The sequence below is a fragment of the Castanea sativa genome, chromosome 10 (assembly GCF_040712315.1).
Source record: "Castanea sativa cultivar Marrone di Chiusa Pesio chromosome 10, ASM4071231v1".
In the NCBI taxonomy this organism is placed as follows: domain Eukaryota; kingdom Viridiplantae; phylum Streptophyta; class Magnoliopsida; order Fagales; family Fagaceae; genus Castanea; species Castanea sativa.
The window spans coordinates 31,206,765-31,230,587 of record NC_134022.1 but is presented as its reverse complement, the minus strand read 5'-3'; the positions used below and the strand labels follow the sequence as shown (position 1 = coordinate 31,230,587).

The 23,823-nt window shown below is 33.1% G+C and overlaps 1 protein-coding gene across 2 annotated transcripts; it reads right to left on the bottom strand.

Annotated features, from left to right (window-relative positions):
* Positions 1–6,580: 6,580 nt before the first annotated feature.
* On the bottom strand, positions 6,581–11,520 carry LOC142613163 (pto-interacting protein 1-like). Of its 2 annotated transcripts, none has more exons than XM_075785380.1 (8): positions 11,279–11,520; positions 9,687–9,798; positions 9,138–9,388; positions 8,924–9,050; positions 8,409–8,682; positions 7,882–8,014; positions 7,673–7,759; positions 6,581–7,141 (listed from the first exon to the last, which is right to left on the bottom strand). In XM_075785380.1, the coding sequence occupies exons 2-8, from the start codon at positions 9,769–9,771 to the stop codon at positions 7,013–7,015; spliced, it is 1,086 nt and encodes a 361-aa protein (XP_075641495.1). In that variant the 5' UTR covers positions 9,772–9,798; positions 11,279–11,520; the 3' UTR covers positions 6,581–7,012. The 2 variants fall into 2 exon arrangements, with proteins under 2 accessions (XP_075641495.1, XP_075641496.1); XM_075785381.1 differs by having other exon boundaries at positions 9,687–9,781; positions 11,279–11,484.
* Between the last annotated feature and the right edge of the window lie 12,303 nt (positions 11,521–23,823).

Here is a 23,823-nt window from a genome sequence, read left to right as displayed (position 1 = left end):
TAAGTGCAGGAGAACCTTTGATACTACTGTTTAAAAGTTCAGCTTATCTTGACAACATAAGGATAAATAGTTAAATAGTACTATGTTTCAAATGGTTGGTCATGTATTTTATTTTGAATATCTCAAAATATTGTTATGTTTCTAAACTTAACGTGGCATTTAGTACGAGGTAATATTTTAGGATTCCTAAAAATGTTTAAAGATTCTCATATTTGGTTGCAATTCGCGCCAAGGAATCAGATATCAGGAGAATCTAGATTCCTCCTTTAAACCCCTCTTAGTAGGAATGTAGATTCTCTTTAAGATAGGCGGGTATCCAGATTTCCAAACTTAAAAAAAAAATTGTATTTATTATAAATTGACAATTTTAACCATTTTTTCTTATCATTTAAGCAATTAAGAAGAAAAAAAATTATCAATATCTTTTCCCTTATCTTTATATTTTCCCGCCAAAATAATATAAACAGGATAGACAACTATATTGATATTTTTTTTACAAATTTTCATTTAGGTTTCACATGTGGAAAAAACAAATTTTGAAAGGGACCCTCCATTATTGCCAGGCATTCACTTTTGCTGTTGTGTGTGTTGCTCAACAAATTATTAATAATTTATATTTTGTATTTCATTATTTATTTAGATGAAGATTTTTTTTTTTTTAAAGACTTGGTTGTTCACATTCAAATCTAAGGATAGAATGGAAAAAATAAATAATTCATTAAGATTTTTCGGAATAAATCAAACATTATCATCTCACATTCTTATGAATCTTAAAAGATTTCCAATGAAACCAAACATAGGAATAGCTGCATTCCTAAGCATCCAAATTGTAAGGAATCATTTTTCTAGGAATCTGAATACCAGGAGTAATATGGATTCCCCGGTACCAAACGCCACATAAAATTCACTAGTTTACAAATTTTCCTATTATGCCCTACTTTATTTTATGAGCATTTAAAAAGAAAAAATATATATTCCCAATAGACCCATTATAGTAGCTAGGAGTGTCTTTATTTTTAGATATCATTTAAAAGATAAGTTTGAATTTGAAAGTGTGGTGAGTCTTTTTGAGATTATGAGCTGGGCTTCCTCCTGCCACACTACTGCCCAAAGGTTCTGGGTAAGAGAGTCAGGACCGGTCTGATTGCAACTCACCTCAATTCGGCTTGTGCGCAAATTAGAGTCTCTTTGTTAATACCTTGGTCATATGCCTGTAGAAGATGAGACTGTTACAAGAAAGTTATGGCAGGCAAGTGTAATATAACAATAATAAAAGAAATGTGCTTATTGTTAGCCAGGACAAGCAAAGAATTTCCAACCAAAAAAAAGAAAAGAGCAATATGCCAATAAAGACGCAATATAAATATAATGTCAATAATGCAGATGAGATAACACCAATATTTAATCGATAATAAAACAAATAAGAAAAGGTTAGTCTGCTGCGCTTGGTTGCCTTACGGAGTTAAGACCAAGGAGGGAACCACTTCTACATTGTTGGTAATCTCATAGGAAGGTCCTGCTACAGAAATTACCCACTTTAAGAGAATGGGTCTGAATGGCTTATGCTCAAAAACTTAATCCTCAATATAGGATAGGCTTTTAGAGGGAGAGAAGAGATTAGCCTATTGGTGCATGCCTACCATCTCACTCTTGTTTATTCTCTCTATTTTTCTTTCTAACTCTCTTTCCTTTCTAAGTTTTGCTTCTCTATTTATCACACCCTTCTTTCTTTTATTTTTGTGTTCTTGTTCTTTTCCTGGTTCTCGTTGTTGTTGTTGTTTTATTGTGCACGACGAAGGCTTCTTTTATATTGACTGCCGTAACTAGGTTTTTACCATTTCACCCCTTAACCACTTTTGTCTGGGTGTGGGTGTCCTTCCAGACCACCCACTGGTTTGTCAGCTATCCAGCCACCACCACTTACCTATGCTGGCTGTGCCACACCCCATTACCAGACAAAGAGTCTTATTTTGTTTGCTTATTCACCGTGGCATTCCCATCCGGATAAGGGTGGGCATTCTCTCTCACTATCCCTCATGACATGCCTCTAGTGATTCCAACTCATTTTTCCCTCTTTTAGGTAGTATGCAATCCCAACAGGACATTTTTCCCAAAAGTGTTTAAGTGGGAACCTTAGAATAGGCTTCCTCCTTCTCTTCACCGCCAGACCATACCCTTTCTTACCTCTGGTCCATAGCCCACCACTCCTGTATTGGCTAGGTACAAGTTAGTGGTGCCTGAATCTTGTGCGTGCTCCACCTCCATGTGTGCCAATTACTTGTCTGCTGCTCATGCGTTTGCCATGACTACCATGACCTAAAAACTCATCTGTGCATTATGCTGCTCATTCTTGGCTTCTTGTGGCGTGAATGGATTTTTGAGCCTTTGTTCTTCATAGCTTGCTTCTTTCATGGACTAGGCCTTGCTTGATTGTGGGCTTTTCTTTCTCTAATTCATTCTTTATCCCTTTAGCGAGTTTGTCGGTACCTCTGCCGCACCATTCTGTCGAACCTGCTATATCATTATTTGCCCTATGCATGCTGGACCTCTTTTAGGCCTGCTATATGCTTTTCCTTTGCTTAATTTTAGTGGCTCAGTATTATTATTGGGCTAGTATTCATGTTGTTTCGGGCTTCCTTGGCCCATTTCATCCTTTTTAGGCATCCTCGGCCTATTTCCTTCCCTTGGGCATTCTTGACCCATTCTAATTCCACATTCTCATGGGTCTTTGCTAAGTCTTTTGGGCTTCCTCGATCCAAATATTCATATCATTTTCCTTTGGGATTTATGGGCTTCTCATCAACCCCTTACTCATTTAATTCATTACTTCGGGCCTCCTTGGCTCATTCTTGCTTGTTTTCTATTTCTCATAGTGTCCATGGGTTTATTACTTCTCTCTCTGGGCTCTTTTAGGCCCGTTTGCTTTTTTTGAGGCCCGTTTGCTATTTTCTAGGCCCTTGATCCATTGTTCCTGTTATTCGAGTTTGATTGTTTTCTAACTTAATTTACTAACTTTTTTCCTCCTATATCGTTGGGCTTCTTCCTGCTATTGGGTCTCCTTGCCAAAATGAGCATTAACAGAATGCAAAGCCGATAGTGTTTGTATTGAATTAGGAGTATGTTTTTTAGGTTTGATTTTTTTTTTATTGAAAAAAAATACCCAAACTCCAACAGTGAAACATTCATTTAATTGTTGTAGGAGTCTAGGAGCCCTTTTAATCACGTCACTTAGTTTGTTAAAAAAAATGATCCAGAAGAGTTTTATTCCCACTGATAACTTTGCATTTCAAATTTCTTATGGCTACTTTTTTTAATTTAAAAAACTATAATTTTTTATAACTTTGTTTAAACATGACAAACAATTTGAGATGAATGGAATAATTAAAGATTGAGATTGATAATTGTTGATGATCATTTTGAGGCCCAATAGCAGGAAGAAATCCAACAATATAAGTAGAGAAGAGTTAGTGGATGGTTAGCAAAACCATTAAGCCTAGATGGCAGGAGCAGTTGTTCGTAGGCCTATAAAGTACATAAATGGGCCTTGAGTAAGCAAATGGGCCTAAAGGAGCCCAGAATGAGAAGTAGAAAACACATGGGCACTTTGTGACGTAGCAAAGTGAGAATGGGCCACGGCAGACCCAAAGTAATGAAGTAAGAAAGTAAGGGGTTGATGGGAAACCCATGAGCCCCCAAGGATGAGGAATAAGGTAATTGGGCCAGAGGGGGCCCAAGAGAGTTAGTAAAAGCCCATGGGAATGAAGAATTAGCAAATGGGCCAAGGATGCTCACGAAGACAGAAATGGGACAATGAAGCCCACAAGCAACAAAATGAGTCAAGAAAAGCCCAAAGTAGCATGAATATAAAACCAATGACCCTATTGAGTCGTTAGGAGAAGAATAGGCAACAGGCTTAAAGAAAGCCAGCAGGCACGAGTCAAATAATACCACTATAGGGACAGCAAAGTGGTATGACAGAAAAATAGCAGCAGGATTACGAAAAGAGCAAAGAATAGGCTGAAGGAAGAAAAACCCACAACCAAGCAAGGTGTAAGGGATGAGAAATCAGAAAGCAATTCAAACTATAAGGGGTCAAGGATGAGCGGCAAAGTGCACAGACTAGCCCCCAGGCCATGGCAAATTCATGAGCAGCGGATAAGTTTTGGACGTACACAGAATGGGAGCACGCGTAAGGCCCATACATCACCAGCATGTACCCAGCCAATACAGGAAGTGGTGGGTCATGGGTTAGAGGTAAGAGAGGGTATGGTCTGGCAGTGGGGAGAAGGGAAAGCCTATTCTGGGGTTTCTGCTCAGGTTCTTTTGGGGGGGAAATGTCCTACTAAAATAACATACTACCCAAAAGAAGTAAGGATGAGTTGAAACCACTAGATGCATGCCAAGAGGGATAGGAAGAGAAAACACTCACACCGTGACGGATAAGAATAATTTTCTCTGTCTGGTGCTGGGGAGTGGCGCAACAAGCACAGGTAAGTGGTGATGGCTAAACAGCTAAGGAACCAGTGGTGGTCAGCAAAGACACCCAGACCAGACAAAGGTAGTTAAAGGCTAAAATAGTAAAAGCCGGTCACGACAGGCAGTATATAAAGGGCCTTTGTCGTGCATAGTGGATCAAGGAGGACGACAATAGTAACCACTAGGAGAGAATTACAACATTGTTAGATAAGTAAGCACCGAGAAAAGGAAAAGAGGAGAAAAAAAATTAGAAATAACAAAAACAGAGAAAAAAGAGAGTCAGGAAGAGAAAACAGAGAGTGTAGAATGACAGGTATTCACCTATAAGCTAATCCCTTCTCTCCCTCTAAAAGTTTACCCTCTGTAAGGAGAAAATATGACTCATTTTAGGCACAAGCCATTTAGGCCCATTCCCTTTGAGTGGGTAATTTCCATGGCAGGGTCATCCTGTGAAGTTACCCACGTTGAGGAAGTGGTTTCCCTCTTTGGGCACACCCCTGTAGCACAATCAAACGTGGCAAACTGATATTTCGTTCTTCGATTTTTCTCACTTATTGTTATTACTTCTCATCTCGTCTTTGTAACCTCACTCAAAATGTGTTTTCTTTTCCTGTTTTGACTAAGGATTTCTCGCTTGTCTTGCCTTAACAATAACTTATTTCTTTCATTATCATTTTATCATATTTGTCTGTCGTGGCTCTTCTATAGCAATTGCGTCTGTCGTGGACATGTGATTAAAGTTTCAGCAAATGAGGCATATTGTTTATGTACAAGCTCGTTCAAGGTGGGTCACAACTGAACCGGTCCCGACTCTCCTATCCAGAATATTCGGGCCATGATACAGCAGGAGGTAGTCCAGCCCAAAATCACAAAAAGACCCACCACAATAATCTAGATTGGTTTTTGGTTTTTGCATTCGAGTAGTAGTAATTTAAAAAAAAAAAATTGTGCGTAAAAAGTTTGCATTCGAGTTTTTTAAAGAAAAGAAAATTTTCTTCATGTTAAATGGATTTCCCTTAATTGGAGGAAAACATGTACTAGTATATTTTTAATTTTTTTTTAAAGAAAATTTTTAATTTTTGGGTTTTTTCTCTTTTAAGGAACTAAAAAAAAACTAAAATTATATATATTTTTTGGCCTTTAATATCCATTAATAGAAATAGGCAAAATGATTAAATTGACACAAATAAAAAATAAAAATAAAAAAGACTGAAATGATAGCCACTTCTCCTAAAGGCCATTAGCTCCTTAAGTTTTTTTTTTTTTTTTTTTTATAAATTAAATTAAATAAAAGTTAAGGGAATTCGACTCCTGAATGCTGGATCTAACATATGAGGGGAAAAAATGTCATTAGGGTCATATAGCTGCTCCTTAAGTATCTTATTGTTAACATACATAAATCACCCCTTCTGTAAACATCTTTTTCTACTTCCTGGAATTTAGGAATATGAATAGGTCATAGGTGAATAATTCTTATACTTAGTACTTTGTACTAAATCAAAAATTTCTTCTTTACTTATGTTACAATTTCATTTCTTGTATCCAATTTTTGCAGTTCTTTCTGAGTCTACATCGGTAAAATGCCTTTTGAGAATGCTAAACTGATTATAAACGGCTAATGATCTTATTTTTATTGGTTAATTTCATTAAAGAAATATGCATAAAAGTAATTGCAAGAAATGATTTTTTTTTTTAATAGAAATGAAAAGAAGAATTACACGTAAATTGACAGTAAAATAAATAAACTGACATTTTAAACTAAAACAAAGAAACCCTTAACAGGCAGTTGACAGCCCTGATACAATTATTCATCACCTGGCTCATCTTGTTCGGCAATACATAAGATACTCAGCTCCGGGAGCATAAGAAAGCTATCAAAGAGCAGCTTTCATTTGGAATCCTAGTTTCAGGGCATCAAATTAGGCTTCTTGATCTTCTGTAAGTTGTTATGTGACAGCCATGCGCATTTTACTTCTTAGAACAATCACATCTTAAATTATAATTTCAGTGTTTGTTTTTTTAGACATTCTTCATTGAATCACCATGTTGTAGTTTAAGAGCAAGCTCATCAATTTACCTTTGATGGATGACAAAATGAGAGGAAAAAAAAAAGAATATTCATAACATTTCATTTCTGAAGTATATGCCAATTAATGGAGATACACAATGTCTCGCCCAAAGCCAACTTGAGGCACAATACTACAATGTTTTGCTAGAGTGCTACTTGGGTACACTTTTAGGTACCCCACTATTATGGGGAAGGGCGGATGACAAACAGGGGTAAGCTACACATCAATTTAGGTAAAGATGGCAACCATTTTTGGGGGAAGGGAAAAAGAAAAAGAAAAAAAAAATTAAGGATAATTCCAGACGAGAAAAAAAAGCAGCCCCACAAACTATGAACAAATAAACAGTGTGTATATAATGGAAGCACATGGAACCTTGATCAAACAATTTACCACCACTCTGAAACAATCCATTTGTTATATATGCATGCTCACATGCGCACACTCACAGGCAGAGAGAGACAGAATCACTAGTGTTGTGCTTCACCAGCAGGTCCAGGACGGGCGTGTAACAGTGGCTGGAGGGCTTTAACTACAATGCTCATGTTTGGCCGGAAGTCAGCTTCATATTGCACGCACAAGGCAGCAACAGCAGCCATCTGTAATTCAGACAGACGAAGGGTTAACAAAATTAGATGTTTTGTGGCCATGAAAAGGCTTGATACAACAGATCTTTTAAGGCCTAATTAGCCTTAGTTCTAATAAAGGTCGGCCAAGTGTGCATTGAAGGTTTATAACAATGCTTTCCATTTCTGGGCAGTACCTAAATCTAAGCCATTGTACCCTCTTGGGTTTTTCTTTTTTGCCTTTTATTTTTTTTCAATTGAGCATTTGTCTGTCTGTACATGTGTAAATTATTTTTGGGCGGGGACTCCGCAATTGTCCTTGACACATTCTGACAACCACCTATCTCTCTTCATCAAAGGAATGGAAAGGAAAAAAGTATTACACTCTTATGAGTCATATTTAACCACCTGCATAATTTATGTTCTGAGGCTGCATGTTTGACATGTTTTGTGCATTGTTAATCAGGAATACTACCAAATCAGAAATGTAGTACAAATCGATTATTAACAAAAACAAAAAACAAAGGAGGAATGCAACAATAAAAAATAAGCCAAAGTAAATACCTTTGCAACGGCCTTAGGTGGGTATTCTGAATTAAGTCTTGTATCAACACACTGCCTAACCTTGTCTTCACTAAGTTTTGGGGTAGCCTAACACATTTCAAAACCTTACTGTAATCAGCTTGGGTGCATGGAACATATTTTTAAGTTGAAAATAATTAAAAACAAAGTGGATGTGCTAGATGTAAGGAAAAAGTAGGACAATTTAGTACCCATGTAACTAAACTCTGCTGTCCACGTGGTAATGTATGATCAACAGGTTTTCGCCCTGTCAGAAGTTCAAGCAGGACAACACCAAAGCTGTACACATCACTCTTGGCATTCAACTGTCCAGTCATTGCATATCTGCCAAACACAAGTACAGAATGAAAAAAGAGTATGGTGCTCAAGGAATGCAGTCTCACATCAAGTTATAAATATAGAATCATTTGCAGCCCAAGCTGATGCTCAGTTTAATAAGGATGTAAAAGACTTGCAACCCTTTTGAAGTTCGGTTAGCCTTAGAGAAAATGCCAAGTTTTCATTTGTCGTCACAAAATAACTAAGCAACCAAAAGGAGCACTATTTGAGTTACAAAAGGAGATGCCTATCATAATTGTTCAACAAAATCTTAGGCAGACAATTTCATGCATAGTTAAGCGAATTAATCTCCTTCATGATTATATATCACACTTCATACAACAAATGATGGGCTATTCAATAAAACATGTATGATTGCAAATGTCCACAAATTGCTTACTCAGGTGCGTGATAACCAAAGGTTCCAAGAACACGAGTGGAATGAAGACGTGCAGCCATATCAGGAGCTTGATTTGATAAATCAAAGTCTGCAATCTTAGCAACATCATCATCGAAGATTAGTACATTGCTGGACTTGATGTCACGATGGATGATGTGAGGACTAGCCATTTCATGCAAGTACTCAAGCCCTTTTGCGGCCCCTACAGCAATTTTTACTCGTTGAGCCCATGAAAGAACAGGACCAGGTTGTGCTCCTTTAACTCCCTTCCTCCCTGCATAAATAAATTACAAATAGAACACTAACACTACTCAGAAACTGTGATATGGCAGAAAAATGAATCTAAACTATAAATTGAAAAGTTACATATGAAACTTTCTTACTTCAGCATATAAATGAACCAAGAAAATGCAGCAAAAACATCAAAAATATTATTATGCCTTCAACCTTTACAGTTGCAATTTGATCTTTGATCTTCTATACCATGTAGACTAGCAAATAAAAGACCTACATACCGTGTAGAATATCATGAAGGGATCCATTAGATGCAAACTCATAGGCCAGAATACGGGAATTTCCATCAATACAGTAACCAAGTAATTGAACAAAATTGTCATGCTTCAGCCTTGATACCATAGAAACCTGTAAAGTCAACCATTAATAAAAATATAAAGCTTAACTTATCCCATTGACATAGCAAAGATAGCAAGTTACAGTTGTCTTCTAAACCTGGGCTAAAAATTCATCGTCAGGTTGTTTGCTGGCATCTAACTTCTTGATGGCTGCAGCCTGCCCACTTTTAAGAATCCCATAATATACCCTTCCATATGATCCCTCTCCAATCAAAGTATCTGTCCCAAAGTTTTCTGTAACTTCCTTTAGTTCGTCCACTAGTAAAGCAGGAACTTCAATGGGCTGAACTTTCACAGCTTGTGCACCCTTAGGTGCAGTTTCTGATGCATGATAACCTCCATCATTTCCTGCAGACCAATCCAGATTACACTAACGAAATCAGTAACTGAATGAACACACAAAAAGAATATAACAATAAAATATCAAGAGAAAAAGAAACAATTAAAAGGCAGTATATGAGCACCATGTGTGTATGTCTGTTAAGTGTAAAAGGCATTAAGCACCATAAACCATACAGCTTAAATCCAAGTATCCAAGGTACACTTTTTAAACTCCTTTGATTCAAGTGTTTCTTAGTGATTAAGCACATAGTTGCTTGAATTAATTCATTCTTGATGCAACAACTCTAGCTAGGATCATAAATACCTGCTGAACTTTTCACCGCATATTGACCCCCAGTGTCAGCGGCTTTGTGGAAATCATCATCGTCACAACAACTGAAGCAGCTCATGATTCTTTGCCTAAAGAATACTCTTCTCTGATCAAAAAATATCAGACAAAATGAACAAAGCAGCAACTCTGACATTTATGCATGAAATTTGCAGGAGTTGAAAATATAGAACAGACTAGCTGAAGTGCTTTATGAGAAGTTGATCAACATTCAAAAGATTCATTTCAAAAATAAATGTTTAATAATGCAGTTTAAAGGAACAATATACCATCAATCTATTCAAAGAAAATGCAATGAGTTGTTGTCATGGTTCAATATATGCGAATGTATTACCATAGACACACAAGCAATATGCTACTATATTCCGCAATCAGAATCATGATACATTTTCCTTGTTCCACTAAAAGGATTGGCTTTAAGTAAAATAATGGGAAAAAAGCAATCTAAATTTTCCTCATTTTGCTTCCTTCATTTTTGAGGTCAGTCCTCAGTTCAAGTCATAGATTTCCTGTATTCCTACTACATATAGCTCTTTATGAGACAGATTATCGTGCACAAGAAGAAGACCAAGAATAATGTGGCCTATGGCAATGACAATACATGAACAATATGAACCTATGTGAAGCTAAATGAAGAGTCTAGAAATATCTGTAGCCAACCTAAGTGTCTGAATTTTAGCTATCGAATTAAGCCTTCTAGTTATACCCATGTTACAATCTAACTGGCTACAACCTTAGCATTCCTACTCAAATCATGCTACTCCAAACCCAATAATGACAAAACTAATTTCATAAATACCTTATTGTCTATCATATAACCAACAATCCCATTAACTCTTATCTAAGTGCACGCAAATAACTACTCAAAATTCCAACACAACATTTCCGACCCTAGATATAGTTGCAATTTGCAATACCACCATAGTAGCCAAATTGACACATAAACTGCTAAAGATATCAAGTAGTACAAGTAGGAATCAGAGCAATGTTTCAACAATTATAACACGAAAAAACTCATGAAACTCCGCAATAAATAACGCTTTACGCAAACTCATAAACAAACCCTAAAATAAACTTCCCTGCAACCAAAAGCCCAAACATTGCCTGCATTCAATTCTCGGCAAGGCAAGTCTGAGTAACAAAAACTTGCACAAATGAGATTTGATTCAAATTCTCACTCCTATTAGTTCATCACATTAAGATACTTCAAAATTCCACAAATTCAGTCTCAAATTTTTTTTTGCATATCATTGTTCAAGTTCAAACAACCTCACTTTGCATCATAAATTCTAACATGCACACACAGATTCAGCAGATCAAAACCAATCACAACCAAAAATAAAAAGTAAATAATATATATATATATAGCGAAAAATAGTTATACTAAAAAGAACATAGATCAATCACAGGCTTTTAGATAACAGAACTAACACTTCATTTCTTACTCGGAAACTTCATCATCTACGAATTCAAAGCCAAATTTGATTCACAAAGCGAGAACTGGTACGATTTTTACGAAAGCTAACAGTTACTGAAAATTTCGAAGAGCTACAGAGACCGATCCGTACCTGGAAATCGGAGAAACGATAGTACAAAAAGCACGAAGAGCTCACTGTTGCTTGAATCAGTGTTGCGATTCGAGATCTGAGTTCCGAAGCCGTACAAGGTGTGCGCACGATAAGCAGAGACAGAGTGCGCAGGTTAAAAGCGCTTTTCAGACTTTTGAAGTCTAGAAAATTGAATTCAATTTTATTTTATATATACAAATTATTACAGGATCTGGATTTTCCTCACAGCAATTTATATATACTTCTATTTTTACTTTTATTTAATTAATTATTTAAATTTGATAGTGTGGCAAAGTGGGCTGATGAGGTTGAGCTAGCCAGACTTGACTACACTATAAAAGTTGAACAATTTTTTGTTACGTGTCGGAAGCTGATTGGTTTGAAATTTGAGTGTTTCTTTTGCTAAATTAGTCTTTTTCCAATGACTGAGAAACACCCTAATTATGTTTAAATAATACTACTAGTAATAATTAGTCTTTTTTTGTGATGACTAATTGCTTGACTTTTGCTAATGGATTACCACTATTCACATGTGATTAGTCAATCCTTAATTACCGATTTTGCCGTATCAGAAATAGTAAGATATTGTTAATAAATAATTTTAAGAAAGTTTTGAGATTACTTTTATAAAAAATATTAAAAAAAATTGTCAAAAAAATTAATTATTACTTTTTTCATAAAATATTTCTAAAAATATACCATAAACTAATGTTTTTAGAACATTTGCTAAGTTTTTCCAAAATAGGATAGAATAGATTGTGATCATAGATTAACTTATGAACGGAATTTTTTTTTTTTTTTTATATACAATATAGAAATTTAACTCTAGTTTAATCTAAGTATATATGTGTGTGAAGCTCTCGCCTAGAGACTTGAACGCCCCTTGTCCCTAGCCCCTATACTCTACAAAGCATTTTATACTTGTGAAGTGACCATTGCGCTAAGTATGTGTAGTAGTCAATGAATAGAAAATTATTGAATACTCCGAAATACTATAAATGTGTACTACTCTATTTCACATGAATTGTAGGATTTATCATAAATTTAATTAGTATGATTTTTTTTTAATATACAAGATAAAATTTCTACTATAACATAATCCAAGTATATATGTGTGTGAAGCTCCCTTCTGTTGCCCCCTCACATCCCACAATCACTTATATTTGTGAAGTGAACATTATACCAAGGGTACTCTATTATTTCATGAGATAAGAGAATATGCATTTATGGTACTCTAAAAGTATTCTATAATTACTCCTTATGAACTACTAAAGTAGGCTGATGAGAGAGTTTATATGGGAGAATATGATGATTTGAAAGAATTATTATCTATCTATCTGAAGTATATAACTTTTATAAAAAAAATCTTTGATACCTTATTTAACAATGATATGAAATTAAAACTATAGAGATAAATTGAAAATTTTAAAATTATTCATCAAACTTGATCCCTACTAACAATTCTATACATTATCTATAATATAAAAAATAAAAATAAAAACTCTAAAAAAATTCATATCTCAAAATAAAAAAATTCAAATTTGAAAGGAAAAAAAAAATCCATTAAATTGAGGACACACTCAAACTATAACTAGTTTCAATTATGATTTAAAATACACGCGCTTTGTGAAAAGACTAATTATTAATCACTTTACGTCCACAACAGTTTTACAACATTTTTACAACAAATCACAGGTGGTTAGTTGTTATTAGTTTAAATTTGAACCTAACACTAAGATTACTTTTTTTCCCTAACAATAACAACCAGTAATAACTTGCCACTTAGGATTTGTTGTAAAAATGTTGTGAACATATCATTTCTCTTTTATTTTTGATAAACTTTTTAATTTGGATGTGAACAAATGAGTGATACATGAGTCGGCCATCAATTATGTAACTTATATCACCGTAATGTGTGGGACATGATGGGTTTTATACAAAATAAAAGCCAAATGTCATGTTATGTCCTGATTAAATTATATAATTGTCGTTACATGATTATAGCTAATCAGGTCTCCTCTAAATGAATACTATTGTGGTGGCTTTGTATGAAAAGAATATTGTGGATAAGGAGGAAGATTACTACCGTAACCTTGCCTATCCATGAAAAGTAATGTTCTACCATTCATCAGTGTTTCAAACTTTTTATGCTCTTTTTCAACAACAACAACAAAAAAAAAAAAAAAAAAAGCTAAAATGTAAAGTATATTATTTAAATTTGACTAAAATTCATTTTAGTCCTTTAATTTTATTTTCGTTCAATTGAGTACTTTAAATTTCAAAAGTTTCAAATTTATTCAACTTAAGGCTAATGTCCAATTTTGTTAAAATATTGTCCTTCAAAAATATATTATTTTATATAAAAAATCTATAAAACTAATAAAAATGTTTATGTACAAATACTTTCAATTTTTTTCATTAGTTTTTTTTTTAAAAAAAAATCATTAGTTAATTGCATACTTAAAAGCAATTTTTTTTGTAATGATATTAGACAAAAAATCCGAATTGAATAAATTTGAAATTTAAAGGATTCAATTGAAGGAAAGTAAAGTTAAATTTTAGTCAAACTTAGAAAGTACATTTTACATTTTAGCCAACTTTTTTTTATGTAGGTTTTAGCTTAAATTATTTTTGTTTTCTTACCTTTTATTTTTGTCCTTCTAATGTGCATATTGAATGTTTTGTCTATTGTGAATGTCATCGCAAGTAACAATTGCTTACATGCTCCAAGTTTTTTATCACTGCAGTTTGGCTATATACAAATCTTATTCTTAACAGTTTCCGGAGCCAATTGACATTGAAAATGTTGTCGCTAATGCCGGATTTCTCTGAATAATCACTACCCATAGGAGAGGATGCCTCATGCTTGTGCCCAAAGGCGGTTGGTCAAACTGATTATCCTATAATTAGCTTCTTGGCAGCATGCTATTGAGTTGAGAATTGGGAAATGTCCCTAGAAACTAGAAAGACTTGACCTAATCAAGAGACTCCCAATTTACCAGGTCTTACATTCTTTTAGTCTTGCATAAACTTAGTCCTATACCCTGCCACAACCTGAAAGTTCTGAGTTGTTTTTGGTGAACTCTTTGGCCTATAATTTGAAGAGCAATGTTTATTTCAGGTTAATTATTGCACATAATCTTACACACACTTTTTACCATGATATTATGACCTCAAATCAGGATTTACCTTAATTTGGATTTGGGCATGGTGTGGTGTCACACCAAAACTAGCTTGGGTAAATTACGTTCCTTTGATTCTGATGTTAAAACTTAAAAGGTAAACATGGATAAGATGAAACTTAAAACGGTAGTATTGCTTTAATTGGTAAAATTCTTTTGCTTTTGGGCTTCTATTAAACATTTGGATCAGAGAATATCTTCACCAATAATTGAGAACGTCCAATACGGGTTTAGTCACCAAGGTCAAAACCCATGATCAAGGCACGAAAATCTAGGACAGTTCAGAATTCGGACAATTTATTTTAACTTTTTTTGATACAAACATAATTTCCACACATCATTTCAAAATTCAAGGGGAATGGCTTGACACTTGACAGTTGACACACCATCATCTTAGAAAATTGACATCTGCACCTGCCTCACCTTTTCTTACAAATTTGGCATGTCTCTCTCTTTGAAATTATGTATAAAACAGTTCAACCACCTATTACCGTGGCTTTGTCCTTCTATAATAACGCTTCCTTATAAGTTATGAAAATATATAGTTTCCTTATAAGCTTTGACAAAACCTAGATTAAGAAAGTAGTATTATTTTGTAATTATAATTAATAATTATACATGTATTATACAAGGACATAGTCATAATGGTTTTGGAAGAATCTCTTGTCAGGTAGGAGACGATCTAAACAAAATCTAAGCATGTTATTATTTTTTTAATAATCAATCTGCCACCTCCAACTGCTTGAGCTGCATTCAAAAACAATTATTTTATTCAATAATTTGTCATTTGTGAGAGTGTGTTTTGATACCGTTTATTTTGCTGAAACTGAAAATTTATTACTAGAAGTACTATAAATAAAGGTAAAAGTTAGTTGAAATAGTACAGTGGGGCCATGAATAGTACCAAAAAGTGTAGTGGAGCCCATAAATAGTACAAAAAAATGCATAAACAATATCATAGAACCTACCATTTTTTCAGCAAAACACTAAAAAATTTCGCCCCAACGCAATCCAAGCGCATGCTGAATCAATCCACAATAAAATTAATTATAATTCCATTTCATTTTGTTGCAATCTCTTAGATTTATTTTCTTCGGCTTTTGGAGTGAGTCTATGGCCCAAAAAAAGAAGAGTATAAAATATTTGCATGGCTAGTCCAGGTGATTTGTCGGGTCATGTCATCTGAGGGCAGAGGTTTTCTTCTCTGTTTGGTCTCCTAGCTACACAAAAGCAATTGACAATTGTGAATTGTTATAGAATATAACAGGTTGGAGAAAATTGAAGAAGATATGCTGCCTATTCTTGTGGTTGGATTCTTTGGCTCATGTCATGTGCTCATTACCTACCCATACGCAACGATTACAAAAACCAAGGTCATGGTGAAGAAAAATGACAAAAAGAAAAAGAAAAAAGAATGAATAAAATCTGTTACAAACTTTATTTTTTTATACAGTTAACATGATCAAGAGCACTTGAGCTCAGTCAGTGGAATATTATGTTAAAAAAAAATACAAAAAGAAAAAGAAAGAAAGAAAGAAAGAAAGAAAGAAAGAAGAAGAAGAAAGAAGGAAGCAGGAGAAGAATATGGTAATAAAGGGTACATTATGTTTTCCAAAAAGTCTGGAATGAGAGGTACTATCATTCTAATTTTCATTTAAGACAAAGTTTAGCTCTAAAAAAATTTAGAATTATTTATTAAATCTACTGTGTAGCAATTTATAAAAAAGTCATGTGATTAAAATTATGTAAAAAATACCTGTTACAACAAGTAATATTACAACAATAAAAATAATTAAGGTAATATATATACTATTGCATCTGTGGGTTGTTTTTTGTTGTAATAGTAACTTAAATTTATTACATCAATTAAGATTGTTGCAAGAATTACCTTATTACATCTAAATGTGTTGTTGTAATAAGTAAACATTATTTTGTTTTGAAATATATATTTCAAAACAAAATAAGGTTTACATCTAAACGTGCTGTTGCAATAAGTAACCACTTATTTCACATCAAAATATATTGTTGTAATAGGTGAAAAAAGACCTGTTACATGTGTTTGATTGTAAACTCAATATGTTATGTATATATATACTATAATTTGGAATGGATTGTTCATGATATTGTTGCTAGAGTCCGAATTACTGTGACAATTGACACTTACACCTATCTAGTTGTGCACATTTTATATTTCTTCATTTCCAGCTCTAAATCCCTCAAAATGGTCTCCTCTCTTTTCCCTTTTTTTTCTTTGGCTAGGCAAATAGGAGAAGCGGAGAGGAAGTGAGATTCAAACTTCAGTCATTAGATATCACAAAATGTGTCAATATTATACTCGCCAATGCTTGAATCCTTCTTAAAACAATAAAGTTAATAGTTATGTATATTAAGGGTCTATTTGGATAGAACTTATTGCTAAAAACTGAAAACACTATAGCAAAATAATTTTTAAATGCGTAAAAATACTGTTCATGCCAAAATTACTGTTCATGGCCAATGAACAGTGACAGACGCGCTTAAAAAAAAAAAAATCAGACGTGGACGTGGACGCGCAAACGCGCAATCCAAACGCCCTCTAAACTTTGTATGAGAGAGAGAGTTTTCACTTCATAGATTGACCTAAATATTAAATCTTTGCATACTTGTATGTTTATTTATCTAAGATATTAACAGAGTGAGAGTTTCTTTTGTTCCTAATCAAGAGGGAGAGTGTTTAACAAAATACATGAAATATTATTAAAATTTTTGTTAATAATTAATAGCATTGGAGCACTCGTTAAGAACAAATTTAATGAGTCCTAGGTCTGTATTGGGAAGCAAAAATGAATAAACACTTTTTTAATTGACTCATATATTGTAACTTCTCAAAAAAAGGTGATTGATTATAATGAAAAACTCAACTTTAACCATTAACATTGACCACTTGACCATGTTACAAATATAGATAAGAAGAAAATTTCCCTATATTAATTTCATGATAAAGCTAACTTGCTTATATACCTTGAAGTTCGTAGTGGTGATTGAGCCCAACCCATTTTAGATCCGTTTGAGTTGGAGCTAGTGAACGAGGTAATATTTTGCAGGATTGGAATCTGGTGCAAGCAATTCATCCAATCTCCTCACAACTTTTTTTTACTTTTTTTACTTTTACTCATTTTTATATTTAACGGATAAGATTTAAAGTTATTTTTTATAACTTTAAATTTTAACCATTCATATTAAGAGTGTGTTTAAATATCGATTATTTTGCTGAAATTGAAAACTTATTATTGAATAGTTAGTGTGCGTTTGGGTGAGGATTAAAAATTAAAATTATTTCACTATTTAACTTATTTTTGCTATTATTTATGGGCCCTACTACATTTTTTGGCACTATTTATAAGTTCTATTGTACTATTTTAAGTAACTTTTACTTTTATTTATAATAATTTTAAAATAATTTTTCAATTTCAACAATGTTGAGTGTAATACCTAGGTTAACCTTAGAGACCCTGCACAACTGTAGACTATTTGAGTTGACCTTGTCAGTTTCTGACTGAGCCACTGGCAAGACCAACAACTCTCTGGCACTCTGGGCTATATAAGTAAGATTATCAAAACCCTTTTTCTTTTTTCATTTTAAAGAAGAAAAAACCAAATTGTTTTAGTACGACAGATTTTCTTCTTTCTTACATATGCTTGCGTCCAAAACATTATTGGATTGCTGGGACAACCAATCAATATCACTCTCCATTATTGGTGTGCTTGTAATAATAAACCGTTAAAATGGTTAATAATTCAACGTTTCATATTTCATGAACCTAATTATGTACTTATGATTGGATGAATTTATTTTTTAATATTTATCTTGTTTGAAAAACCCAGCTTTATAATTGAAACTACAAAACATGAGTTCTTAAAAAAGTGTCTCCTAATCAAACCTAAGCAAAGAATAAACTAGAAAATAAGATCATCCAATTTGACTCTTAATATATTCAAAAGGGGAGTCCAATATTTAATAATTTAGAAAATGAAAAACTGAAGGTTTACGCCCAAGGTTTGTTTAAAATAATAGTTTTCCTTGGTTGCATTGCATGTACTTTTAAGAGTAATTGGTTTTTCACCATGGAAAATAAATAACCCATCATTTCATCAATTCATTTTATTGGTAATAAGGTTGACACTTGTCAACCACTTAAAATTTGCTCTCTCTCTCTCTCTCTCTCTCTCTCTCTCTCTCTCTATATATATATATATATATATATATAAAAGATGTGTTTTTTTTTTTTTGATGAACAAAAATGGGAGTGAGAGTGACCGGTTTGTTTATAAAAGCAATAAATTTAGTAATAATAGGCCATGCTTAAAATATAGATGTTTTTTAATTGCTTATAACAAATGCAAGATAGAAATTTGAACCCTACATATTTGGAATAAGTCAAATCATACAATTTTACCGAAATATAAGGTTTTAAACTAAAATAGAATAGATATAATTTAAAAAATAATGAATATTGATTGCATACAAATATTGTGTCTCAATATCTATGAACAATTTCCAAATCTTTTTAAGTCATGTATCATGTATGTATGGCATAATTCAATCTAAAACTCTATAAAAATGGATGCAGTTTTACTTAAGAATTGAGGAACAAATCAGAATTTTTTTTCTAATATATGTATTAATTAAGTTCACATGGGTTTCAGATATAACTAGCAATTGGACCATGCAAGTTTGGCACTTGGAGTGCTATATACAGTGAGAGCTGAGAAGGCATCGATTGGAAGTTCCAGTTAGACTTGTTTGTTTTCTTATTCAGCGTTTCATTATATATCATTTAAGTGTTTAGTTAACGGTTGTCCTCATAGCATTCTCATCAAAGAATGCAAAAATGCTAAAACTTAAATTTTAGCAAGATGTTATAATATTTTATTAATATCTAATTCTCTCTCTCCTCATACGCTGCTCACTTTCATCACTCTCCTTCACTTTTTCAGACTCTCCCTCTCGTTCTTTAGTTCTCCCTCACAACCCAAGCATCATCTCCCTCACGGTACTGAAGCAAGGTTGTATAATTTTGAATTTATTTATTCTCTCTCCAGCTCTCTATCTCTCCGTCTCCCATATCTCTCTCATTTCTCTGGTAGCCTTTAGTCCTCACTCCCTCTCTTTTTCTCATTCAAAACTTGCCACCAGAGTTGGGTTGGACCGATCTACATGGAGATCGACCTGGTGGTGCGGTTGAGATTGTACGTTTGAGATCAGCTTGGTGGTGAGGAGAATGGCATGATGGTGTGAGATCGGTGTGGAGGAGATCGATGTGGAGATCGACGTGTTGTGTGTTTTCTTATGGTTGTTGTGGCCGGTGTCTTGTGGTTGTTGTGGCGGTTTTTTGTGGTTCTTGTAGTTGTGGTTTCTTGGTGGTTATTGTTGTGACCAGAGCTATGGCTGTAATGTTTGGCGGGTGTTTGGTCCATCTGGGTATGGGTGGTGGGTTTTTATTCGAGTTTTGGTTCAGGTTTGATTCTAACCGTGGCTGTGGCTGTAGTGTTTGGCTGTGGGTGTGGTTTTGGTGATGGGTTTTTGGTTGTGGATGGTGATGGGTCATGGGTTGTGACAATGATTGTTTTTGTGTTTTGTTTTTCTGGTTGATGGTGGTATGAGGATGTGGGTTTGGGTGGTGATGAGATTGTGAGTTTAGGTTTGTGATTTTGGTGGTTGGGGATTGTGGTGGCTGTCGGCTAGTGATTTATTTATTTATTTTTATATGGTGGTGGTGGTTGGCAGTGGCTAACCGTGGCAATGACTAGTCGTGGCAGTGGCTAGTTGTGGGTGTGGCTGTGACTGAGGTTACTTGGACTAAGAAGAAAGTGATGGGTTTCATCAGAGAAAGAGAGACACATAGTGGTAAAATAAAAATAATATTATTTAAATGAAGTTGTAAAAAAAAATAGAATGTTTGATGTTGGGTGTATTGTAAAGCGGTATGTTAAAATTGATAAAATAGGATTTTGAGATGTTAAATGTTAAAATAATTGCATTTTTTGATGAGAATGAACTTAGAACATTTTTAAATAGAATATTTTAAAGATATTTTAAAATTATTTTTATAGAAAATATAAAAACCGTAAAAATAGTTAGTATTATTTTTTCATAAATTGTTTAAAAAATATTTACCAAACGAATGTCTTTAAGACATCAATTAACTTTTCCCATCATTTAAACACCAATAAGAATAGAACTTTTTTTTTTTTTTTTTTGAGAAACAATAAGAATAGAACTTGATTAGGTACACTTAAATGTTAGGAGGAGTTGCACAAGCACAACATTATTTTGTACAACACGTAGCTTTCCTATAGTACTAGCTTTCCCAACCCTACTGGTAATTGGTTCCTTTTAACAGGTACATATGAGCATGTGAACTATGATTTGGCCAAAAAACAAGAAAATTGATATAAAACTCTCCAATACCCAAAACCCAACGTGATTAAACTAAGACTACCAATGAAGAGGTTTTGTAAGGTAGGTCACCAAAATTTTTTTTTTTTTTTTGATGAATAGGTCACCTATTTTTTAATTAAATACAATAATCTCACGTTGATCGATTTACGTGTACCGAGGAGACTTTGTTAATTATTATTATTATTATTATTCATATAAAAGTAGTATAGTCTTTGAAAGTTTCCTCTTTTATTTAAACTTTAAGTAAACAAAAGTTAAATTAGAAATATCAACAATAATATAATGGATTTTTTCTCAAAAGAAAAACAATGAATATAATGGATATGAGACTATATTTTAAAATTTCACCACTATCAAATTATTGTAAATCATCTTTCTTTACTTATTGTAACTGTCAAATTATTTAAATAAAAAAATCAATTATAAAGCCGAGATACAATGTAGATATATATTGTAATTTAGTTAGAAAAAGAAAAATTGATTCGTAAATAAGGATCCATGATAATTTAAAAAAAAAAAAAATCTACATTGATAATTTGATTTAAACTTTATTTCGAGTTCAATTTGATCTAATTATTTTTATGTTTCTTGGTAATCTAAAATAATTATAAGTATATTTCATTAAATTTAAAAAATATTATTATTAGTGTATTGATTTCAAGGATCCATTGAATTTTAAGAAATTTAAATACTTATGAGTAAATTGAGATATAAATCAGGGTAAAGAAAAAAACCTTCAACTCAAATAAAACTTAAAGGGACGCCGCTTTGTTATATAATACTTTTAAAATAAAGAATAAAGGTCGAAAAATCAGATATATATCACCTTTGATTTCTTTTATTATATTTAAAATATTGGACCCACCGACCCACAATTAGGATTTTTGTTTTTTATATAGGACCCACAACATTTAGGATATTTTTCTTTTAAGAAGTGGATTATCTTGAAGAAGAACGGATTTTTAGTTAAGGTGAATTAAGGAGGGGCACTTTTTAAAAATCGGGGACAAATGAAGTTTGGAAGTACAGTAAGGGGCGGTTTGGATAAACTGTTTTAAAAAATACATTTTTTTTAAATTGTGTTTTTAAAACATGCGTCTTGAAAATACTATTTATCAAATCACACTTAACTATTTGGTAAAACTATGAAAAAATGTGGTTTCTATAAACTGAATATTTGGATAAAATTGGTGTAAAATGTATGTGATAGGTATAATTTACCAAAATGGACATAACTATGTTGTCAAGACTCCTGTCTTATCTTGTAACTTGTAAGACATATATAATAATATAATTTTTTTTTAGGTTATTGACTTGCTATAAAATAAGAAAAAATTTTCATAAAAATTAAAAAAGTTAAAAAAAAGAAAAAAAAAAGAAAAAGAAAAGAAAAGGACACCCACTTTAATGTTTTATATTTAATTGTGTGTATGTATATATATATATATATATATATATATATATTTTGTGCAAAAGAATCAATCCCCTAGACCCCTACCACAATTTTTGCCAATATACATCTTCTACAGGCACTACTTTTCTACTTACTTGTCTTCCTTTTCTCATCGCTACAGCGCCGCCACCCATTAATCTTCCTTAGCTCCAATTTTTACCCTTGCCTATAAGATTCTAGTCAAGCAAAACAGTGAGGACAACTAATCCTTGCAATGAAAACGAAGCAACAGGCTAAAAAGTGAACAACTGGTGGCAAACAGGAGATAGATAGAGGCAATTGGGCAAAAGCACAGAGGAGATCGATAGTGTCAAGGCAACAAATTTTTCTCAAGTATTTTGGTCATTATGCAATTTTGTGAGGATATTTTAAGAATTTCACACTTAAAAAGGAACTTTGATAGTAAATTCATAAAAAAGTGTTTTTGAAAAAGCTTGACCTCATTGTGTTTTAAAAACTCAGTTTTTTAGCAATGTGATTTCTTTATAAACGCAATGCCAAATATTTTGACTTCTAGCAATTTCTTTATAAAGGCTCATTTTGATTACCAAAACGCTTATCCAAATGGGCACTTATAACAAAAAGTAAAAAGAGAAAGATTTCATTGTCTTTTTCGGTACTAATTTTTTTTTAATAATTGTACATTTATCTAAATTATTTTATGCCAAACACACGCTAATAATTCTATACATTATGGTTTGTTAATGGTTTTTAAAGTCTCATTATATTTATAAGATACTGGTTTTAAAATCTCTTACCAACATCTTGGAACCACTCTTATGAAATTTTTTCTTGTAATAATTTGGTGTATGTAGGATTGGGGGACTGCATATACTCAAGACAATAGTTAGATACTTGAAAAGATCTAGATACTATTTTAAGAAATTTTTGATACCAGTTTTATACGGGGTTGCATACATTCGAAGAAACAGTTAGATACTCAAAGAGATCTAAATACCCTTTTAAAGAAAATTTTGATACAAATTTTACGGAGGACTGTATATACCCGATGGAATATTTAAATACTCAGTATACCCATTTAAAAAAAGTTTTAATCCCACTTTTTCCGGGGGAAAAAAAAATCCATACACTAAATGGAGCTACAAGTTTTATCCAAATTCCATGAAACTACGACAGAAACAAAAGAGCCTAGTACTATGATACGATACAGACATATAGAAATACACATACACATATACAACCACGCGAGGAAGAAAAAGCAAGGTGGGCATCTTTATTATCGTGAGGGCGAGAGACACGCGGTGTGCATTGTTGGACCCACCATTTCCGCAGTTGGGTGTACTGTTCTCTCTCTCTCTCATCCATGATCCATGTACTATGGTAAAGATTTAATCTAATTTTTTTTTCTTTTTTTTTGCTTTTAAAAAAAATTTGTTGGTTTTTTCTTTCATGTGCACCGTACACTATCTACGCCTATTACATATTAACATCTCACACTACACCACAC